The sequence below is a fragment of the Lepidochelys kempii genome, chromosome 3 (genome assembly GCF_965140285.1).
Source record: "Lepidochelys kempii isolate rLepKem1 chromosome 3, rLepKem1.hap1, whole genome shotgun sequence".
Taxonomy (NCBI): Eukaryota; Metazoa; Chordata; order Testudines; family Cheloniidae; genus Lepidochelys; species Lepidochelys kempii.
Genome location: NC_136382.1, coordinates 162,835,959 through 162,858,270, shown reverse-complemented (window position 1 = coordinate 162,858,270; position 22,312 = coordinate 162,835,959). Strand labels below are relative to the sequence as shown.

Sequence of the window (22,312 nt, the reverse complement as noted above, 5' to 3'; positions counted from 1 at the left end):
TCTCACATGACCTTCTCATAAACTAGGGAAATACAGGCTCAATGAACCTACTATAAGAAGTGTGCACAACTGGATGGAAAATCATACTCAGAGTAGTTATTAATGGTTCACACTCAAGCTGGAAGGGCATAGTGAATGGGGCCCTGTGGATCTGGGTCTGGTTTTATTCAATATCTTCATAAATTATTATAAATATATTCTCTATGCCATTTTCCAAAGGTTGCAGATGATACCAATTTGGGGAGGGGTGCAAGTGCTTTGGAGGACAGGATTAGAATTCAAAATGATCTTGACAAAATGGAGAGAAGGTCTCCAATAAATAGGATGAGATTCAAATAAGGACAAATGCAAAGTACTATGGTTTGGAAGAATAATCAATTGCACACATACAGAATGGGAAATGACTGCCTAGGAAGAAGTACTATAGGAAAGGATCTGGGGGTTATAGTGGATCACAAACTACATGTGAGTCAAAAGTGTAATGTTGCCAAAAAAGCGATCATTCTGGGATGAATTATCAGGAGTGTTGTAAGCCAGACGAGAAGAGTAATTCTTCCACTCTACTCAGCATAGATAAGGCCTCAACTGGAGTATTGTGCCCAGAACTGGGCACCACACGTTGGGAAGTTGACAAATTAGAGAGTCCAGCAAAGAGCAACAAAAATAATCAGAGGTCTAAAAAACATGTCCTACAAGGAATGATTGAAACAATTGTTTGTTTAGTCTGGAGAACTGGGGGGGCGGGAGGCATAACAGTCTTCAAGTATGTGAAAGGTTCCAATGAAGTTGGAATGAGCTGCAGTTTGAAATTTTTAATACCCATCCATTGAAAGACAGACAAATCTCAGTCGCTTTCATTGAACTTTTCAGGTATAATTAGAAAAGAAAGCATTGGGCCAAATGGTTGGAAATCTTGAAATCTGTCAGAAAATTCTGATTCCACTTCTTACAATTTTTAAGGTGGGGGTGCTTAGCTGCACCCCCTCTTGCCCCTGTCTGCACCCCTTACTGCCCCAGGCTGGGGCCAGTGGGCCACAGCTGGGGGTGGCTGCAGAGCCCCAGGCTGGCGGCCGGGACCCCAGGCCAGCAGCAGAGACCCTGGGACTGGTGGCCAGGACCTGGGCAGTGTGAGTGCCACTGAAAATCAACTCGCGTGCCGCCTTTGGCACGAGTGCCATAGGTTGCCTACCCCTGGTATAGATAATACTTAGCCCTGCCTCAGTGCAGGGGACTGAACTAGAAGAACTGTGAAGGACCCTTCCACTCCTACATTTCTATGACACAGATGCTTCAGTAGAACTGATATTCCATCCAGCAGAGAGCAGAGCTCAGGTGGTACATAGTCATGAGCTCCTATGTAACACCTGGTCTGGCCAACCAAAGCTGACCTTGTGAGGGGAGGTAATAAAAAATGAGGAGAAATCACAGAACAGCTGCCAGCACCATGGCAAAGCCCCCCACAAGGAAGACTGCTGAGCATCCATGTTGCTGTAATTAATTTGAGTGAGAGTGCACACCACTCTAGGGTGACGAGATGTCCCGATTTTATAGGGACAATCCTGATATTTGGGGCTTTGTCTTATATAGGCGCCTATTACTCCTCCCGATTTTTCACACTTGCTGTTGGGTCACCCTGACCACTGCACACTCATGAATAGTCTTAACGGTTGAAGTGAGAGGCACAGGGCCTAATCTGCTAAGAATGATTGTCCTTTAGCTCAAAGGTGGGGGGGGGGCGTTAGAGGGGTGACTATGGCTAGATCTTCACTGACAAAAAGGGTGTGTTTTTACAGTAGAATAGCTAACACATGCTAGCTATCTTGCTGTAAAACCATAATGGAGCCGAAGCCCTATAGTTTTAGTACAAGATAAACTAGGTGAGGTCAACCACCAGCAGGGCTGGGGGGTGATAATGCTGACCTCGCCTTGCTACTTTGAAGTAAACACAAGTGCCTTGTCTCAATTTAGGATTTTACAACAAGCTAGAACTATTGCATGTTTGTTACCTTGCTGAGAGGAGGGGGACGGGATGTGTGGAAACCACCTTTGTGTCAGTGAAGACAGCCCTATGTAGCTGAAAAGGTCAGCATTACTGGTTTATTCCAGAAGATGGCTGGCTTGGTCTCCTGCAGCCATAATCATATGGCTCCCATGTCTGCAAATTCACAGGCTGCATCCTGCCCTAGATAACACAGGACTTTAACTTCATGTCAACCATCCCGATGTGCAGAATACACAATCGGAGTTGCAGCTAGCAAGGGATGTGAAGGGTAACAAGAAGGGTTTCTACAGATATGTTAGCAACAAGAAGGTCAGGGAAAGTGTGGGACCCTTACTGAATGGGGGAGGCAACCTAATGACACACGCTGTGGAAAAAGCTGAAGTACTCAATTTTTTTTTTTTTTTTTTTGCCTTGGTCTTCACAGACAAGGCCAGCTCCCAGACTGCTGCACTGGGCAACACAGTATGGGGTGGAAGTGAGCAGCCCTCAGTGGTGAAAGAACAGGTTAAGGACTATTTAGAAAAGCTGGACATGAACAGGTCCATGGGTCCAGTTCTAATGCATCCAAGGGTGCTGAGGGAGTTGGCTGATGTGATTGCAGAGCCATTGGCCATTATCTTTGAAAATTCATGGCAATTGGGGGAGGTCCTGGACAATTGGAAAAACGCAAATATAGTGCCCATATTTAAAAAAGGAAAGAGAGAGAACCCCGGGGAACTACAGACAGGTCAGCCTCACTTCAGTCCCCAGCAAAATCATGGAGCAGATCCTCAAGGAATACATTTTGAAGCACTTGGAGGAGAGGAACGTGATCAGGAACAGTCAACATGGATTCACCAAAGGCAAGTCATGCCTGACCAACCTGATTGCCTTCTGTGATGAGATAACTGGCTCTGTGGATATGGGGAAAGTGGTGGATGTGATATATCTTGACTTTAGCAAAGCTTTTGATATGGTCTCCCACGGTATTCTTACCAGCAAGTTGAAGTATGGATTGGATGAATGGACTATAAGGTGGATAGAAAGCTGGCTAGATTGTCAGGCTCGACGGGCAGTGATCAACAGCTCGATGTCTAGTTGGCAGCTGGTATCAAGTGGAGTGCCCCATGGGTCGATCCTGGGGCCAGTTTTGTTCAACATCTTTATTAAAGATCTGGATCAGGGATCGGCAACCTCTAGCATGTGGCATGCCAGGGAAACCCCCTGGCTGGCCAGGCTGGTTTGTTTACCTGCTGCGTCTGCAGATTCAGCTGATCGCAGCTCCTACTGGCTACGGTTCACCATCCCAGGTCAATGGGGGCTGCGGGAAGGGCGGCCAGCACGTCCCTCAGCCCGCACCGCTTCCCGCAGCCCCCATTGGCCTGGAGCGGCGAACCGCAGCCAGTGGGAGCTGCAATCGGCCAAACCTACAGACGCAGCAGATAAACCAGCCCAACCTGCCAGGGGGTTTCCCTGGCGCACCACATGCCAAAGGTTGCCAGTCCCTGATCTGGATGATGGGATGAGTTGCACCCTCAGCAAGTTCGCAGGTGACACTAAGCTGGGGGGAGAGGTAGATAAGCTGGAGAGTAGGGATAGGGTCCAGAGTGACCTAAACAAATTGGAGGACTGGGCCAAAAGAAATCTGAGGTTCAACAAGGACAAGTGCAGAGTCCTGCACTTAGGAAGGAAGAATCCCATGCACTGCTACAGGCTGGGGACCGACTGGCTAAGCAGCAGTTTTCCAGAAAAGGACCTGGAGATTACAGTGGATGAGAAGCTGGATATGAGTCAGCAGTGTGCCCTTGTTGCCAAGAAGGCCAACGGCATATTGGGCTGTATTAGTAGGAGCATTGTCAGCAGATTGAGGGAAGTGATTATTCCCCTTTATTCGGCACTGGTGAGACCACATCTGGAGTATTGTGTCCAGTATTGGTCGTCCCCCCCTACAGAATGGGTGTGGACAAATTGGAGAGAATCCAGCAGAGGGCAACAAAAATGATTAGGGGGCTGGGGCACATGACTTATGAGGAGAGGCTGAGGGAACTGGGGTTATTTAGTCTGCAGAAGAGAAGAGTGAGGGGGGATTTGATAGTAGCCTTCAACTACCTGAAGGGAGGTTCCAAAGAGGATGGAGCTTGGCTGTTCTTAGTGGTGGCAGATGACAGAACAAGAAACAATGGTCTCAAGCTGCTGTGGGGGAGGTCTAGGTTGGATATTAGGAAACACTCTTTCACTAGGAGGGTGGTGAAGCACTGGAATGGGTTACCTAGGGAGGTGGTGGAATCTCCATCCTTAAAGGTTTTTAAGGCCTGGCTGGGATGATTTAGTTGGTGTTGGCCCTGCTTTAAGCAGGGGATTGGACTAGATGACCTCCTGAGGTCTCTTCCAGCCCTAATATTCTATGATTCTATATTATAGCTGTAACAGCGTGTTCTATGTGGTCCTTCAAAATCTACCACTGGCCATTCTGATTTCCAGCCCCACACCCCATGCCAATTCTTGATGCAGAACACCATCAACAACTCACAAATAATGTCTCATCAATATGTAAGTGGGGGAATGGTCCTGCTATTGTGGGGAACTTTCCTGGCTTCTGCACTACCCTGGTAAAATGGGCTAGCAGAAAGATCTGAGTCCTCGCTCCCACTTCCTTTACCCAGAGGCCTCCCTGCCCTCGAGGACTCCCCTTCCACTCTTCTGTCTGGCAGAGTCCTCATAACCCTGACAAGGCTGGGCCCAGGATTCCTGGGGGGCTTGACCCCCAACCTTGCTGTGGTCACCTAGGACAGGGGCTAGGGTGTCCCCACTCTGGGGTATTCTCTCTGCACTGGGCACTTCTCTGACCCACTGACCATTACAAGTTATTTAATCAACAATTTTAACAAGAATAAGGAAAAATGGGAAAGGTTAAAGGAAACACATCACCCCGCTCTGTGGCAGGGAACATCACAAACAGTGTCTCTGGAATGTCAGGGCAGTTCACAATCTGTTCCTTTTTAAGTCCCAGGCTGCCTTCTCAGGACCTGGCTGTGCTGCAGGGATGCTGTGGGTTGGACACTTGCTCTGGTGGTGGCCACATGCTCTCAGGCTCTAAGTGCCAGGACCCTTCATCCCAGTGTCGCCCCCCCGCCCTGTCGGGGTTATGATCCCCCTCCAAGCCTGGCCTGCAGAGCCTCTTGGCTGAGGCATCTCCCTGTGCTGGGCCTGCTGCCCAGGGTCCCCCCTCGCTCTCCCCAGCTGCTCACCGCACATGGCTCCGGCCTGCTCCAAACCCAGCTCCACCACTCTGTCTCAGCGCTGCTGCTGCTCTGTGGGCTGCTTCTGTGACTCTGCTCCTAGCACTGGCCTCCTTCCTGGGCTGCTTTTCTGGCCCCTCTGGCTCTGGTTGTTGCAGCTTTCCTCCCAGGGCTATTCTGGTCCCTCTGGATCTGGCACAGCTCTGCTCCCCAGCTCAGCTTTGGCCCCTGCTTTCTCCTTAGCTCAGCCCCACTCTATCTGACCCAGGCAATTCCAGCTTACATGGAGGACAGGACCCCCTGGCCTCCTGACTCCCTGATCAGGCTGCCCACCCTGTCATTCAGGCTGACCTGGAGCATTGGCCTGTCCCCATTGTTCCTGGGGACTGTCAGTCTCAGGGTCCTGATTTCCCATTGACCCTTCCCCTTTTAGTATTGGGAGCTAGCCAACCAAAACACCCCCACTGAATGTTAGTAAGGGGGCAACAGTCCCCTTACAAATACACTGGTATTCTTGGGCAAAAGAGCCTCCTGAAATTTACTCACAAAATTCCCACATGTGCAAGCATAAACACCTGTATTTGCACATGCATATTAGGATTTGTGAGCCTAATTAATTTTGCCTGTATAAATAGTGAGGTTTACATTCACAAATCCACACATTTTGTGGATGCTTTTTTTGGAAGTCATTTTTAAAATGTGACCTCCTGCATCGGACCAAATTCTTTCCAATTCTTCTGTGGCTTCTTGGGAATAGGAAAAGACCTGGACAGTAACAACCTTTTTAGTAAGGAAAAATAATGAGTCATAAAGGCTAAACAATGGCCTCTATATCTCCAAGGCCTTCAAATGGTTGATGTTAGCCCTCTAAGCATGTTGCTATGTGCTGTTGGAAGAATACTATAGGCCTTTCAAATGTTGATAAGTTAAATGTGTCAGAGCTAAAGCTCTGACAAGCTCCAGCTTTCCATCCTTCCCTCACTCCCCTTACCATAGAATATACTGATTTCCCACAAATGTTTTTTATATGAACACTGGAAATGTAGCTCATATTAATGCTTTAGTTATTAGACATATTAATCAATATAAAAGTTGACCTTTATTATGGAGTGTTTCCATAATCTTTATTATATAGTAATACTAAAGGCATGCACAGTTAATACTGGTCTTGCTGAACATTGCTAATACAGATTTGTGCAAATCTGCCCTTGCTCTTTGTAGCCACGTGGGCAGGGAGGGAAGCAGAGTGAATGCAGTAGGCTCCTGGTGGTGCCTGGTTCAGGTTAGCTAGGTGGAGGTAGGAAGAAGCTGTATGGTTGAGCATGCCTTACAACTCCCTCAAAAAGCAGCAGTGTATGCACCCTCCCTACACACTGCTGCACACTCAGATGGTGCCAGGGGCCTGCTTTGGAGATCTGGCCCATGAATGAGTATGTTTGTGCCCCAGGGGGCACTAGCAGGGTATCCTGCCTTGCTCCTGCATCAGTTCACAAGCTGGGTTTCACAGGACACAGGCTCCCTTTGCCCTCTTTTCCCCCACTAATGCATCTGTGTTACACAGATTTGGCCCTTTACCAGCTGGAAAACACCAACAGCTTCATCCTGGGACCTGTATAGCACAGAGGATTAAAGCTCTAAGGGTAACTTTCACAGGTGGAAATCTAGATTTAAATCTTGTTTAGTTCACATGCCCAGAATATGTTTTGTCTCTTAGTTGACTCTGGTCCACACTGCAAAACCCCAGCAGAAGTCACAAGCGTTGCTCAGAACTGGCACTGGAATAGCAAACATGAATTGGCAGAGCTTTGTGGTGACACTGAACACATCATCTGCATTCTGTACATACAGTGCCTGGCTGTAGCCACTACCCTTTCTTAGATCCTCAGTATCAAGAGCTCTAAATTCACTCCACAGTGTAACAAAAACAGTTTGAGTGGCTGAAGATAAACAAAGAGGGCCAGGTTTTCAACATCCAACAGGTCCCCCATTTCTTAGTGAGCTGTGGGATGCTGAGCACATTTGAAAAATGGTTTGTTTTTTCAGTCTAAACCTCGTTCTCCCTTCAGAGGCAAGATTCACAATGAAGTCAAGTAGTCAACAAGTCCTTGGCTCAGGATTGGTCCTTAACAATCATGGACATGTTAAATCAATTTCATATATTGACTTTAGGTCTCCAGTTTCTAATACACATCAAGCACGGGACTGCCAGTTTCTTTAAAAATACATTTTATTATAGCACCTCTGAACTTTCTTTACTTTGAAAATAATATAAAATGTACATAACACATTAAGAAATCTCTCATTAACAGTTAATAAAATGACTGACGTTTACAATTCAGGGATTTCAATGAGCAAGGAAATAATAGTGGCACATTATTCAAATCATATACTGTATAAAAGGTAGAAAACAAGTTTTTAAGCAACGTAACTCCAACATTGTAACAAAACCTTACAGTGATGTCCTCATATAAGGCATCACAGTCCAAAATAAAGCATTTATGGTACATCCACCATACAGGACACACAATTCAGACTGCATAGTAAGCAGGTTCTATAGAAATCTTTAACATTTTGATAAACTCTTCTGCAACTTGTTCCTTTCATGTGTGAAAAATCAATGGTCAAACTCTTCCTTGAATTAAACCCTGTGGATTTACTGATTTCATTTTATCCTCTCATGGTCACAGGACAGCCATTTAAAAAAAAAAAAAAAAAAAGCTGGACTATTTGTGAAGAACTCAAATTATTCACAGCAGTGTGAAATTCATCCTTGTGTAGAGGGTCAGCACAAGGCTGCCCCAAGCATCCACATGGTGGATGATCAGATGTTAGCAGCCTAAAAAACAACAAAGACCACTGTTGCTTAGTCTTGTAGTTAGAACTACAGAAAACTCAAAGATTTGGGGGGGGGAGGGGAAATAAGGCTGAATTCCCAGGAAAAAATGTTTGGAAGACACTGGAATGTTGAGAAAGGGAATGGTGTAATCAAATAGGAAAGGGCAGAAATACAAACGATCCTGACAGCAGAGAGAATTTAAAATGTTCAAAGATCAATTTGCAATGGTTTTGTATCTCCTCTAGCAACAAACACAAAGGAGGAGGAGGCGGCAAGAAAAGGTCGATCTGAGTGAGGAGTGCAAAAGATAAATCAGGGAATGAAAGAGGCAGATGCAAGTTGTAAGACAGGTACAGGAGAAGAACTAGACAGCTACAAAAAATAGGTGGTGTGTAAGGAAATGCAGACAATAAAATGAACTATCAAAGCCAAAGAGAATGAAAAATGGCTGCACAAGAGCTCAAGTATCTTCCTACAGAAAATAAAGAGCAAGAGATCGGATGAAAATTCAGTAACACGAGGGAGGCACTGCTAAGAATAAGTTAACTGAATTCCTTCTCTTACTCTTTACAAAGAAAAATGGGGGCAAGATGACAAGTATAGCAAAATTATTGGGAGAAAATATATAAATATAATCCGTATGGCTATGATCAGAAAGAGAGAACAAAGAAGACTGAGAACTTGAATTCACTTAGATGTTTGGGCCAGATCCTCAGCTAGGAAATCTGAGCATAGTTCCACTGAAGTCAATGGAGTTATACGAATTTACTCCAGTTGAAGATCAGGTCCCAAAAGACTGATCTGCAAATCCAATGCATAAATAGGGCACCAGGAAAAACAACGAGGAGTCCTTGTGGCACCTTAGAGACCAACAAATTTATTTGGGCATAAGCTTTCGATGAAGTGGGTTCTAGCCACTCCTCGTTGTTTTTGCTGATACAGACTAACACGGCTACCACTCTGAAACATGGCACCAGGGTGAGCTGGGTAAGGGGATAAAGAACTCTCTTATCTAGCAAATTAAGAGGGTGCTTATAAGTTGAAAGCAGTTCAGGAGGAAGAAGATGGATGACTAGTTGAATGTCATCTGTATTTTAAACAGATTTCATTCACTATAGGCAACTATGACAAACTGAAAGGAGGAAAGTTGAGAGAGGTTCTGAGGACGCCAATCTGGTGTGGGATGGAGGGCAGTAAATCAGGAAGGGCTGAGGATAGCACCCACAATCAGATAGGAGATTTTAGGTAACTGAATGCAGAAAAATGTAACAGAATTAAAGAAACCAGAATGGAATGTATGCCAAAATATGCTAAGCTACAATCTATGACTCAGAACAAGGGTCTGTAGATAAGGATGAATAAAATACTGAAACAAACAATGGGGTAAACAAATTTCAAGAGAATTAAGAGACACTATGGGAATTCAAGGGAAATCGCTTCACGTCCAATAGCTAATGGATAGAATGGAGTATCTCAGAACAAGGAACACCACGAACAACCAGTATAACTTGTTTTGTAATGGACTTAAGAAAAGCATTTTGAGGAAGAAAATGTTGTGTAGCATAATCCTAAATAAAGGCAGAGACTTCATCCTACCAGGTTTCCTGTCCTGCTACTATCCTGAAAGTGCTCATCATCCCTACAGAGGGGAGGCAAGGCCCATCTTCATAATTAAATGCTTTTAAGTAATTTAAAAAGATTTAGTACAAGGAAGCTATTTGATTTCTGTACCTAAAGATTTCTATAGTCCCCACTATTTGCTTATCTATGCAAAGGTCACAGATAAAGTATATTAACAGGTAAGCATACAAGTAGAAGAGAATTACTTCACTATACATTCAGGTTACAATACTTTAAAGAACCTGAGAAGTAGGTAACCACCACTCTATCAAACATTGGAGGGGGGGGAAAGAGAAAGAAGATGGTCTATATAAGCAAACATCAAGGCATTACACACTTACTAGTTTTTTGTAATTCCAGAGTCATAAACAATACTGACAACCAATCTTTCAAACTTAATACAAAACATGGTAACTTGATTTAAGATGTATGTACGCAAGTATGAAGGTGTGATTTTTTTTTTTAAGTTCCATCATACTAATAGTTATGATTTGGGGGAAAAAATTTTGCCATTTCTTCTTTGATTCTCAAAAGGAAATATAAATAATATTAGATACAAAGGAAACTACATTTAAATAACACCACAGTTATATACAAACCCAACAGAAGCAAAGGCAGTCTTAAGCTCACGCCATATTCTTTTAAAAGGCAGAGCAGTATAAAAAGACGTTGTTTACTGACTTGTCATATTGTGCAACACCCTTACAGCATGACTCTGCAGTCCTTACATCCAAACCTCCAACTGACATAAATGGGATGACTGGGTCAAAGAGAGTGCAATATCGACATACAATTTAATCTATATAATAAAAATGGATCTATTTACCCAAGAGATAAAACCTGCTTAAAGAGAATAAATATAGGTCTTAAATGGGTATTATTTGCCATGTTGATGCCATGTTGGCTCCTTCAGAAAATGGAAGCTCTCGAGCAATGAGAAACAGGGCTGTATGCTTTAAGTCTTGCCTTTAAGATTATGTTAAGAGGAAGTAATTGGCTGTACTAAATATGGGTGTGCTACTTTCAAACCAGCCTAACCTACGGGTCCTGGAAGTTTACCAGCCCAGGCACAGAATCTCTTTGCCCATCCTCACAAGGCGATGCTGAATTATGGGCCATGAAATAAATAGGGAGCGTACCCTGGGTGAATAGGATATTGAAAGGCTGTTTTTGACAGTGAACCCATGCTGAAGGTTCTGATTGTGAGCACTGGTAGAGCTGCCTAACATGGTGAGGTCAAGTGGCATTTTCAGCCAGGGTAGGTAGGGTTCCCTCTTGGAAAAGTATACTCACCCCAGGCCTAAGCCCAACCCTAGTGGTAGGATGAGGTGTTTTGTTTTTCCTCAAAGCACCTGAGAATGGATTCTAAAAACATAACTAGGAGGCTACCTAACATTTCCTAGTGATAGTGTAATTTGTGCACATAACACAACGTTTTGAAATATACCTCTGTGGGAGAGGGTGGGAAGCTAAAACCCTTTAAAATGAACCCAAAGAAGCTACCGTGATAAAATCAAGGCAATAAACTCCCACTGTTTTAAAACAGCTCCCTTTAAGCATAAAAATTGTATATCAAATTTTAAGGAACTTTCTTAATAAACAAAAAAAAAGGTTGAACTGTGTCTTACTGAAAAGAATGGAATTGCAGAATCAAAGTTATTCATGAATAGGTAACACTAGCTTATTTATTCATTCATTATGAATGACAACTAAGATATGGTATGTTAAAGAAATCATAGTAATTCCCACCTAACTTGACACATTAGACCCAGTGTAGTTATTACAATTACTTTGGTCAGCAAAACAAATTGAGTTTTAAAATCAAAATGGTGAACAAGCATAGAATTAATTGGATGAGTGTCTGCATATCCATTTACTAGAGTAGCTACAATCCTCATATGAAATTAATTATTATCAAATGTCCCTATGCTTTAATGTCAGCAAGTGTATTCTTTACACTAATCAGAAATAAAAATACTAAGGTTTAAAAATTACTACTATTAGAGAAGCAAGAAATCAGTTTCTGCTCTGTCCCCTCAAAACAAGAGGCAGTCCAGAAAATAATGAAAGTCAAACATTCCTGTGTGTGTTTTCCAGCTATCAGACACTTTGATTTCATTCACAGGCTCACAGTTCAGAAGCACAAGAGTTACGGTTACAACTGAAAATTCCTGACTATGTAAACCGAGTTTAAGGATTAGTGAAAACCATATCTATTAAATTCCTTAATGATGATACAATAGTTCAATCCAGTAGAATCATCAACACACTATAGGGCTTTCATGAAGCAGCCTGTTTCAGTAAAAAGACCAGAGTTTTATTCCCAGTGCCACTGGCCATAAACTGCGAGCAGTCTACACTGAAGTACACCTGCTACACTCTAAAAATAAAAATTCCCATCTAGTTAGTTCAAGAAATTTGTGTTAAATTGCCTTACAACTATTTTAGGTGAATGCAAAAAATGAAGATGATAATCCTTATTTCAGATAAACAGGTTTTTACATATGTTTTGGTTTATAACTATAACACAGATGGCTTTTCCAATGCGCATTTCAGCTCCAACCAGTGGCCTCTGACCTTTTGGCCATTAGGGCTTGTTCTATACAGAGATTATGAAGTGTAAAATTAAGTGTTTCAAAAATGTGTACTGTGTGGATATGATTTGCCATCTGATTTTTTACAATTGTCTGTATTTTTTATTCCATCCCCTGCCAATATATGCTCAATAGGAATTTCAACACCATTTTTATTTAAACTATTGTCTTTATGCAGTGTTGCGGGAAGGCCATTTTTCTCAGGATAACCATTATCATGAGTAAGTTCAACTTCCTGCTGAGGGCAGCACAGCTGAGAAGCACAAGCTTTTGAGATACAGGGTGAGCTGCATATTAGCTCAGAGGTCTTGTGGTCAATGTACTCTGGTTGGATGGTTACAGAATGGATCCCTGCTTCGTGGAAAACCTCCCGCATTTTATAAGAGGCATCTTGGTAATCAGAAGTGGTTTGGCACTTGACATGAAGGGTAGCAATATTCTTCCCACCTGCCAGTTCCCAGACATGCACCTCATGAAGGCTGCTAACCCCTGGCACATCAGTTAGTCTTTCTGCTAGAAAACATAAGAGAAAATAATTTAAGAGGGTTGTTCGGGGGGGGCCAATTGCAAGTTTCTGGTTATTATGAGGAATAGTGTTTAAAAGCCACAGCCATGAAGAAAGACACCTATCAATGCTCATCCACTTAAGATATAAGCATGTGACTTTTTAAAAGTAGTTGTATGTAATGTAACACCGACACCCCCTTCAAACTTCAACTTTCTCCTAGTCCTCCAGGGTCTGAACTAAGTCGCTTAACTTGGGGACCAATCCTTTGGACATGCCTTTAACGCTTATTGGCTTCAAACAAAGCTGAGGGCACTCAGCACTTTGTAGGATCAACGTTAGACTGTAATCTCCTTGGGGCAGAGATCATGTCTTCCCTGTTCTGCTCAGCTCAGAGCCTGATGGAATTCAAAAAAAAAAAAAAAAAAACCACACACACACCAAAGAAATCTCTTAAGCGTGCATTTATAAAGTTACAAAATTAACCAAACAATGCTACTGTCAATTAACATTTCTAAAGCGCTTTGAGATCCTTGGACAGAAGGTACTAGGAAGTACTATTATAATTCAGTGTTGTTCCACTAATAATATTTTGTGTGGGTTGTTTGTTAACAGCTCAAGGTCTGGTATTTTTATGTATTGTTGGAGTACCACATTCTCAAAATGCATGCTTTAACTAATCCACAGAGATTTGAGTCATGTTGCTAGGACACACACATGTGACTCCATTTCTCACAGTTCTTGAGAATTTAGAGCTGCTATGAGTATATAATCCAAACATGTCATTCCAGAAATAACACGAGCACTAAAGTATGTCACTATAATTAATAAAAACTCAAAAAAATTGACTTACTCAGTACTTGCATATTAACACCTTTGGGAACCATCTGCAGCAAAATGGTTGCGGTCTCTTTGATAAGGGGGAAGGCAGAGGATAAGATGATGACCACCATAACTATGGTCAGGCTTGGATCAATGTAACACTGCCAGTTACACGGGGTATTGGCATCCAGGGGAAGTGCATAGAATATTGCAGCAGCAACTACCACAACCACAGATCCAAGTGCATCTCCCATCACATGTAAAAGAACACCTGAAATAAATGACATAATACCATTTTGCATAAGCCTTCATTTGGAGGGGGAAAAATCCAGATGAACTGTTACAGACTTTTGAATTTATTTTGTTCAACATGAAATTGCAGCATTTAGGAAATCAGTACCATAATCAGATATAAAGCTTGCAACAGCGGAGAAGAAAACAAGTGGGGTGGGTGGGACAAGCCTGAACAACTATATGGTTGCATAAATTTGGTGGGTTATTAAACATTTAGGCTACACAACAGATCCACAGAAGTTAGCACTGAACAGCATGCCAACGTACAATGTTTTTAATCAAACTGCTGGAGCTTACTATGAGCTGGGTACACCTATAAAGGGCAATCAATTCGTATCATGATTATGGATGATCAAATAACCGAGCTGCTAAATGAGGCATAGTCCACTTCTCTCCTAAGTAGATCAATTATTCTCTTTTGATAGCAGTTCTGTGACCTTGCTGAGTTCTGAAATAACAGCAGTAATATAACTAAACAACACTCACTTTGGAGGGAGGGGAAAACTTCTAAGTACACGATACAGAGATGGGCCTGAACCAAAACGACAAATCCAAACACTGGACAAGTTTGGATCCTGATCTGAGCTTCAGAACTCACATAGCTTTATACAGGCCAAATTAACACACACACACACACACACGCTTCATTTGCGCTCAGACTGTGAGAATAACTCAGTTTGGGTCCCAATTTTTCAGCTTGGTTTCATCTCTTTTAGTGTAAGTATTTGTCCTAGTGCAAGTTCAGAAAACACCGCATACAGCTCTTCTACTTACTTCCACAGTCATGGAGGGAAAAAAAGAATGAGAAAAGTGTATACATTTTAAAAGATGCCTGTAATACCTCTCTAGGCCAGCCCTGTGCATTACATTGAGTAAGATAATGTGCTTGCTACACATTCACAGTAATCTTAGAATCTTTTTTAGAGTAGCAGCCGTATTAGTCTATATTCACAAAAAGAAAAGGAGTACTGTGGCACCTTGTTAGTCTCTAAGGTGCGACTAGTACTCCTTTTCTTTTTAGGATCTTCTGTTTTCTTCTTGCAAGAAGTATCTTTCCCTTGATGTGCTTTCTAACAATCTCCCCAGTCCAAACTTGCATTTTAACATAACCCATGTTAGATGGTAATACTCTACTTTTATAAGACTAACTTGCCATTACTTTTTATTTTTGGGTGGCAAGGGGATAAGCGGAGTTGCCGCCTCTAAAAACTTCCATTTTCTTATAAGCTTCACTCCTACATCTCTCAACTAGGATAACTGCTTATAGCTCCCTCGTAAACCTATCAATGCTCAGCTACGAGTTTTCACTTTGCAATGATGTAAGACACTAAACTCCCTAAGGCTGAGAACACTGCCTTTGCTACCACTTCTTACCAATTTGGGGCCCAAATGCTGATCCTCCACATGGGAAGGGAAGGCAGTATATCACTAGACTGCCTTGAATCACTCATTAAGAGCCAAGTAGTCATTAAGTCACTAGCTTTCAGCTGAAGGAAGTTTCTTCCTGGTAGGGTTAAGAGAACTCTCCTTTTTGGTTTTCCAGAGCAATCTGCTGCCTAGAGGTCACAAGGGTCCTGAGTTCAGTTTTCGCTGTAGTAATCGTGGAAACCTCACTGCTTTCCATTTAAAATTAAATTGGACTGGAGTATGTACTGCAGAGTTTACTTCTGCACTGACAAGGGGGAAGGACAAGATGCAATTTCCCTATAATTCTCGGATGCTAACTGTGGATGTCTACACGAGGGAAATCCTAAAATGTCCCATCATTGCAAATATTGATTCAGCTCCACTGGTATTAGCAATATTGGGAGCCCTAATGAGGATGGGCTGCTCAGTGCAGCTCATATTTTGAGCACCACGACAATTAGATCTACTCTGAGCAGAGTTAGAAGATACAGTGCTTAAAATGCACACCTTAGTGTGCCAAATACACTAGCATGTGGTATTTTGAGGATATCACATCCACCATGAAAGTCTGCTGAACCTGACCTCTAGAAGTTCAAGTAAGTGCCACTGTTTTAGCATATGGTGCGGTTTTGCAGAATACTTTTTTACACTGGTATAATAATGAAAACTTTGCAAATCTTTGCCATATACTAAAAATAGACACTCACCTGACCGGACCACCCCCTTATATTGGATTCACTTGGCACTATCTGCATAATGGATGTGGGAACATCACACTGGTGCAAGAGATGGTGATCTGTGATCAAGAAAAATCTTTGCTTAACATTTTTAATAGTGTTTTGATTAAATAAAATGTTAAGTATTATTGGTGGGACTTTTCTGTTTTTAAAGAAAAAGTGTATTTAAAATCAGTTATGCTCTGGATGCATTTGGGAAACTCAGGATGTATCCACATATCTAGTTAGTTTTGTTTGTTTATTTTAAGGCCATGCAGGTTACCTTCAAGAATAGGTTAATTAGCATATTTCATTCTGCAGATATTCAGAGCTCTGTGGATCCTTTCTCGTGTTGGACAGAAATAAATATTTTGAGAAATAAATGTGAGGAATGGGCTGCTTGGAGGAGAGGTGGTCCGTAAGAGGGTCTCTGTCAGGAAACAGTCCACAGAACAACAGGGCTGCAGAACCACTATGCTCTTCTTCAGTACTCCTTACCCAACTGACTATGGGGCATCATTGATACCAGTCTTTAAAGAAAACTGTGCTCCAGCTCTTCAGCTAAAAATACTGAAATACTATGGTAATGATGCTCAAGAAATAGACCAAAAAGAAGAGAATGGGGACTTCAATCAGCTAAAATTAGAGGAAGAGACTTTGAAGATAAAGCTGTTTAAAAGGGTGCAATCAAAAATAAAAATGTGAACACATACAAAGGGCCAGACCCTCAAATGCTCCATTGATTTCACTGAAGTAATCATTGCCACTTCAAACCATTTGGGGACCTGGCCTAAGAACGTAAAAAAACCCCGAGATAGTCAAAAATTGTGAAAACTATCATCATTTTTATTTTCATTGGAATTCTGAAAACAAATAAAAATTGAAATTTGGAAAATTTTGACCAGCTCTACTTCAGAAGTCTTTAAACAAAACAAAACAAAACAAAAACCCGTACCTCTGATGTTCAAAGCTTCAGACTTTTTCTCTTTTTTCTGTACTGTCTGCTCTTCAGGCCTTTTCTGAGTGTTCAGGGAATCACCTGCATTCAAAGAAACAACCCTGTGTTGTGTATAAATTCTACAAACAGAAAAAAAAAACACACCAATCTTCTCAACACCAACTTATTTTAAAGAGAAACAAACATAAACTCAAGAAAAAGTCAGTCTCTGGCCAACATCTCTTTAATCAACGACCCTTCTCCCCCTGCCTATTTCAAACAATACAGTATAGAATACATACAAGCGTGAAATATGTAGGATGTTTGCATGGAGTTTGTTCACAGTGCGGTTACCATTAGAGCAATCTTTGGAGGAGATTCCACTGCAAACAATAGACAAGAGGATGTTTCCTTTTATTTTAAGGTTCTCTCTCCCTCTGTCCCCAAAGGAAGAGCCACAACCACTAACGAGGTCATTAGGGTATCACAATAGCAACAAAACTATAGAAAAGGGGAACATGAAATAGCAGAGGAGGAAGGAGGGGATGGAGCCCGAAAGGACATAGAAAAGGGAAGATTGATAGATTCCAAGGCCAGAAGGGACCTCCATGATTATCTAGTCTGACCTGGCTAGGAAAGGCCACAGAATTTCCCTGGAATAATTCCTAGAGCAAGGCTTTGAGAAAAGCATCCAGTCTTAATTTAAAGAGGACAAGGGGAAGGGGGGGAGGGTGGAAGAGGAGAGGAAGTGGGGGGGCAGGATGGAGGGCCGGAATGCGGGCAAGAGAGAGACAGAAGGAGAAAGGGAGGGGCAGAACGGGAGAAGGGAAAGCAAAGGGAAGAAAGGAAGGAGGAGGGGCGAGAAGAGCCGGGGCGAGCTAGGATGCAACTGAAAGGCACCTGCTTCAGCAGCCTCCTGACACTCCACCACGGCCGCCTCCTCCCGCCCGGGGCCGGGCACCACCTGAAGCGGCTCCGGGGTGGCGGCGCGGGGCTGCAGGCGGCTGCAGCAGGAGCCCCAGTCCTGGAAGATGAGCAGCCCCACCAGGTTGACGGCCAGGCCCAGCGCCCCCACGATGAGCACCAGCGCGGGGCCGTCGATGGGCTCGGGCCGGGCCAGGCGCAGCACCGCCTCCACCAGGATGGTGAAGCAGAGGGCGGTGAGGAAGACGGCGTTGCTCAGCGCCCCCACCGCCTCGGCGCGGCCGTAGCCGTAGGTGGCGGCGGGGCCCCGGCGGGCGCGGCGGGCGATGCGGCCGGTGGCGATGCCCACGCACAGCGAGATGAGGTCCGAGAGCATGTTGAACGAGTCCGACACCAGCGCGATGGAGTTGCCCAGGTAGCCGGAGACCAGCTCGGCCACGAAGAAGCCGGCGGTCAGCACCAGCATGAAGATCAGGCGGCAGGTCTTGCCCGAGTAGCGCCCCATCCCGGCGGCTGGCCCCGGACCCGGAGCGAAGGCGGCCGGCGCGCCCCTGAGCCAGCGCCGAGCCCCGCTGCCTGCAAGCCCCGCCCTGCGCCCTGCCCCGGGCCGAGCCTCCGCGCCCAGCTTATATGCCGCGGCGCCAGGCAGCCCGCCCCCGCCGCGCCAGAGGGTGGCACCTGCCCAGCCCGGGGAGGCGTTACCCGCTCCCCGCCCTCCCTGGCTCGCCTGTCGGGACCAGGGTTTTGTTCTGGGTAAAACCATCGCCTGTTTCCAGACCCTGGTCGCGGGGAGGGGGGTGAGAGATGCAGGTCACAATCCTCCGGGCAAACGCGGGTGCTGGCTGACGGGGCTGGTTTTTTCTTGCAGCATGGTGACAGGGTATATGATGTGGAGATGCAGTCGATGGCACCCTCGCCTTTGGATCAGCGTCAGCACGGTGCTAGCGGTGAGTTCCTCCCCCAGCTGTGTGTGGCTCAAAAGCTTGTCTGCCTCCTCCCCCCACCTTGTCTCTCCCCCTCACAGCCGCGGCAGCCCCAGGAAGGGCACATAAGGGCCCTTGTGAAGAGGCAGAGAGAGAGGTTTAGCTACTGGAGATAGAAAAGGAGGACTTGTGGCACCTTAGAGACTAACCAATTTATCTGAGCATGAGCTTTCCTGAGCTACAGCTCACTTCATCGGATGCATACCGTGGAAACTGCAGCAGACATTATATACACACAGAGATCATGAAACAATACCTCCTCCCACCCCACTGTCCTGCTGGTAATAGCTTATCTAAAGTGATCATCAAGTTGGGCCATTTCCAGCACAAATCCAGGTTCTACCGCACGACTGTCCCTTACCCCCTGCCGGTACATGCCCAAATATGGTCCCCCTAGGAGAAATCCAAGGACTGTTGGTGGAGGGGGCTGTTTGGGGCGGGGAGGGGAGATTTCCAGGCCTGTTTTGGGGAGTCAGACTGTAGTGGAAGGAATAGTTAGGGGAGTTCATCCAAAGAATAAGCAAATAAATAGGTGGCTGGTTAGCTGAACTGTCATAGGCTTGCCCATCACTAAACTCCAGCGGCAGGATCTCAGTGCTCACCTCAGTCCAGAAATAGAGTTCTTGCTCTTCCCTCAGACACACGCACCATCTGTTTTGGTTTAAAATAAGGTACATAAGGAATGCCAATCTATGACAGAAAAATCTTGAATGCATAAACCCCTCCCTCCTCACATCAGCAAAGGACTGAGTGCATTGAGGAAATACACCTTTGAGAAGGGTTATGCCTTATTCCCTCTGCTGGATGCTTAAGGTACTCATCTAATTAAACAAAACAGAATTGGGAGGATTATGCTAGCCAGTAATGCTTGTTGCTAGAATCTTCTTAAAAGCCACATGATGGAATTGAAATAGGCTCTGTGAAGCAATTGTTACTAGATAGCCCCTTTCAGAAGCCCCTTTACAGAAATAAAAGTTATAGATTGTGACCTCTTGATTTCACCCACTACAAAGCTGTTTCTGGGGTGGGGGTGCAAGAGTAATTAAAATGACACAAGTAGCCTGAACAAGATGAAGTAAATTTATGTCACATCTAGAGTGTTCTGTGTCATGTAAATACAAAAAGTAAATAAGTAAACTTCCATGCCATGTATCCATTGTTGTTCCTATTCTCTTTTTCTTCATGATAAATCCTAAGAAGAATTGTGTGCGTGTGTGTAAGCGGGGAAAGGAGAGAATGTGTCTGTTAATACTACCCTTAACTGATCACGTAGCCCTCAAAATTTCAAAAAGAGATGCAGTAAATTAAGCTGTTTTCAAACTCTCTACTAGGTTCTTACAAGAAGTATCAATGACACTGGAATTCCAGGGATCCAAAAAATGAACTTCCATTTTTCCTTTGCAAAATGTTTGTTCTCTGATCTCTAATAATAAATCAAAAATTCGGAGGTAGCTCCTGGAAGAACATCAAACTTGAATTTGATGCAGTTAGAAATCTGAGAATAGTTGACAGTTAAAAGAAAGAACAGTATTTCTTTAGAATTATATCTTGTAAGATAGCCTTTAAATTGAAAGAAACATTTTAGTGTTCAGACTACTACTTACCACACACGATTCACCCTAAATCCCATGGCAACTATCCCTGAGCCTGGCATCAAGAAAACCAATGGATTGACTGAATCTCCCTATTAAAAAAGACCAAAGCATATAGGCTACAATCGGAAACAGTAGACTTGTTAGGTCTGTCATAGTTTCCTAGAGCACCTAGGTTTGTTCCTAGAAGTCTTCCCATCCAATTTTCAAAGAACACCAACTCTATCAAGCTAGATAGATCTGATGAAATCACAGTCAGTGGTATTATGACTTAAAATATGTAATGGAGTCCAAATATCTTATGTGAATAGTAGAATATATATGTAAGAAAAGAATATGTGGCAATGTTTGTAACAAGATTTTAAAATTCTTCCACAAGCTGATGTGGAGCCAAAAGTGGCAAAAGGTTGACAAACTCAAACCAATCAAATTCTGTTGTGTTCAACACAGATTATTCTACTTAGTCCTCCTGAAAGCCTGAAAAATAAGTAGCACTGGAATGACAAAAGTCTTCTATTAAGCTCAAAAACAACAAGAATTTCCCTAGAAATCACTAAAAAGTTTTCAATCAATACAAGATATGTTTTCATTAAAAAGTCCCTCATTTTTTCACATTAAGTTCATCTTTAAGAGCCATAAGATTTAAAGCAAGTTCTGGGAGATCTAGCATGCTAGAAAGATGTTGAGTTCCAGGTGTATATCAGGTAGACCTAGGCAAAGTATTTCCTCTTGAACATTTTTTTGTTGCTGAAAAATGCAGTTTCAGCAAATTTGTGTTGGTCTGCTCTTTTCTCTTGTTGAAAAAAATTCTGACCATCCAACTGTTTTGTTTTGACATTTTTGAAACAAAACATTTTAATTTTTTGACTGAAAACAGCTTTTTCTTTTGAAATTTCCTTCGATTCTATTTTAAAAATATTAAAAACCCTTAAACCACTCAAAATTGAAACAAAACATTTCATTTTGGGTCAAACAAAACATTTTTGTGGGGAATTTTTTGTTTTTATTTGCTGAAATTTCAAAACAATTTGGCTTTGGGTCAACCCAAAAAGAATTTTTTTTCAGAATTTTCAGCCAACCAAAAAATCAGTTATTCTCACAGTTCTAATTTCAACTGGTTGAGTGAAACTAGGCAGCCATTGAGAGGATAATCTTCTACTGATGCACAGGAATTTACAAATGCAACTTCCATGTTATTTGGGTATTTTTGTATATATCCCTCACACACTCCTCATGTAATAAACCACCCTCTAACCATTAAAAATGTACAGATGCATACAAATTACTTGATAAAAAATTGTATTGAAAGCACACTTTAAAAAGGAGTCTCACCATAAAGACTAGCACAATAGTGGGAGAGGGTAACATCGTTAAAAATAATTCACACACTTCAATAATTTTAAACTAGAATTAACAAATGTATGATAAAAAAAATCTTAAATAATGGTATAAAATCAAATGCAGGGCAACTTTTCTATAAATTAAAAAAAAAATGGCCAGGCAATGGAAACCAAAATACCTTTTATAAGAGTTAAATCAACAGATTCCCCAAATAGAGAGTTAGATAAAAAACAAGACAATGGATCTTTAGTAAAATAATAAAATTCATAATACCAATTGCTGCTGTTAGTCACTGGCACTCTGTTTGCAATCAACAAATTCATTGCAGCCTGACAATTTGCAGGACTGGGACATAGCTGTTTAAAGTTAACATGAAGGCTCAAAGGATTTTGTTTTAGTAACATGTACAGTATTGTATTTGGAACTTGCTAATGCTAGGTAAAATATGCATTCATTCTCTTTGGAAAAAAATTGACATAAATCACAGTTCTGAACTCACTTCAAAAATCTTATAAAAACAC

The 22,312-nt window shown here is 42.9% G+C and overlaps 2 protein-coding genes across 2 annotated transcripts in view; both read right to left on the bottom strand.

Annotated features, from left to right (window-relative positions):
* Positions 1-7,462: 7,462 nt before the first annotated feature.
* LOC140909481 (calcium/manganese antiporter SLC30A10) overlaps positions 7,463-22,312 on the bottom strand; it is a 31,120-nt gene continuing 16,270 nt past the window's right edge. The window contains exons 2-4 of the mRNA XM_073338862.2: positions 16,970-17,053; positions 13,629-13,868; positions 7,463-12,783 (exon numbers count right to left, since the gene is read on the bottom strand). Coding sequence (XP_073194963.1) covers positions 12,311-12,783; positions 13,629-13,868; positions 16,970-17,053 — 797 coding nt within the window. The 3' untranslated portion in view covers positions 7,463-12,310. The remainder of the gene's footprint in view (positions 12,784-13,628; positions 13,869-16,969; positions 17,054-22,312) is intronic.
* Positions 16,976-18,557, bottom strand: LOC144930428 (calcium/manganese antiporter SLC30A10-like). The gene is made up of 2 exons (XM_078852265.1): positions 17,852-18,557; positions 16,976-17,091 (listed from the first exon to the last, which is right to left on the bottom strand). Exons 1-2 carry the CDS (start codon positions 18,378-18,380, stop codon positions 17,060-17,062), a joined length of 561 nt encoding a protein of 186 aa, XP_078708391.1. The 5' UTR covers positions 18,381-18,557; the 3' UTR covers positions 16,976-17,059.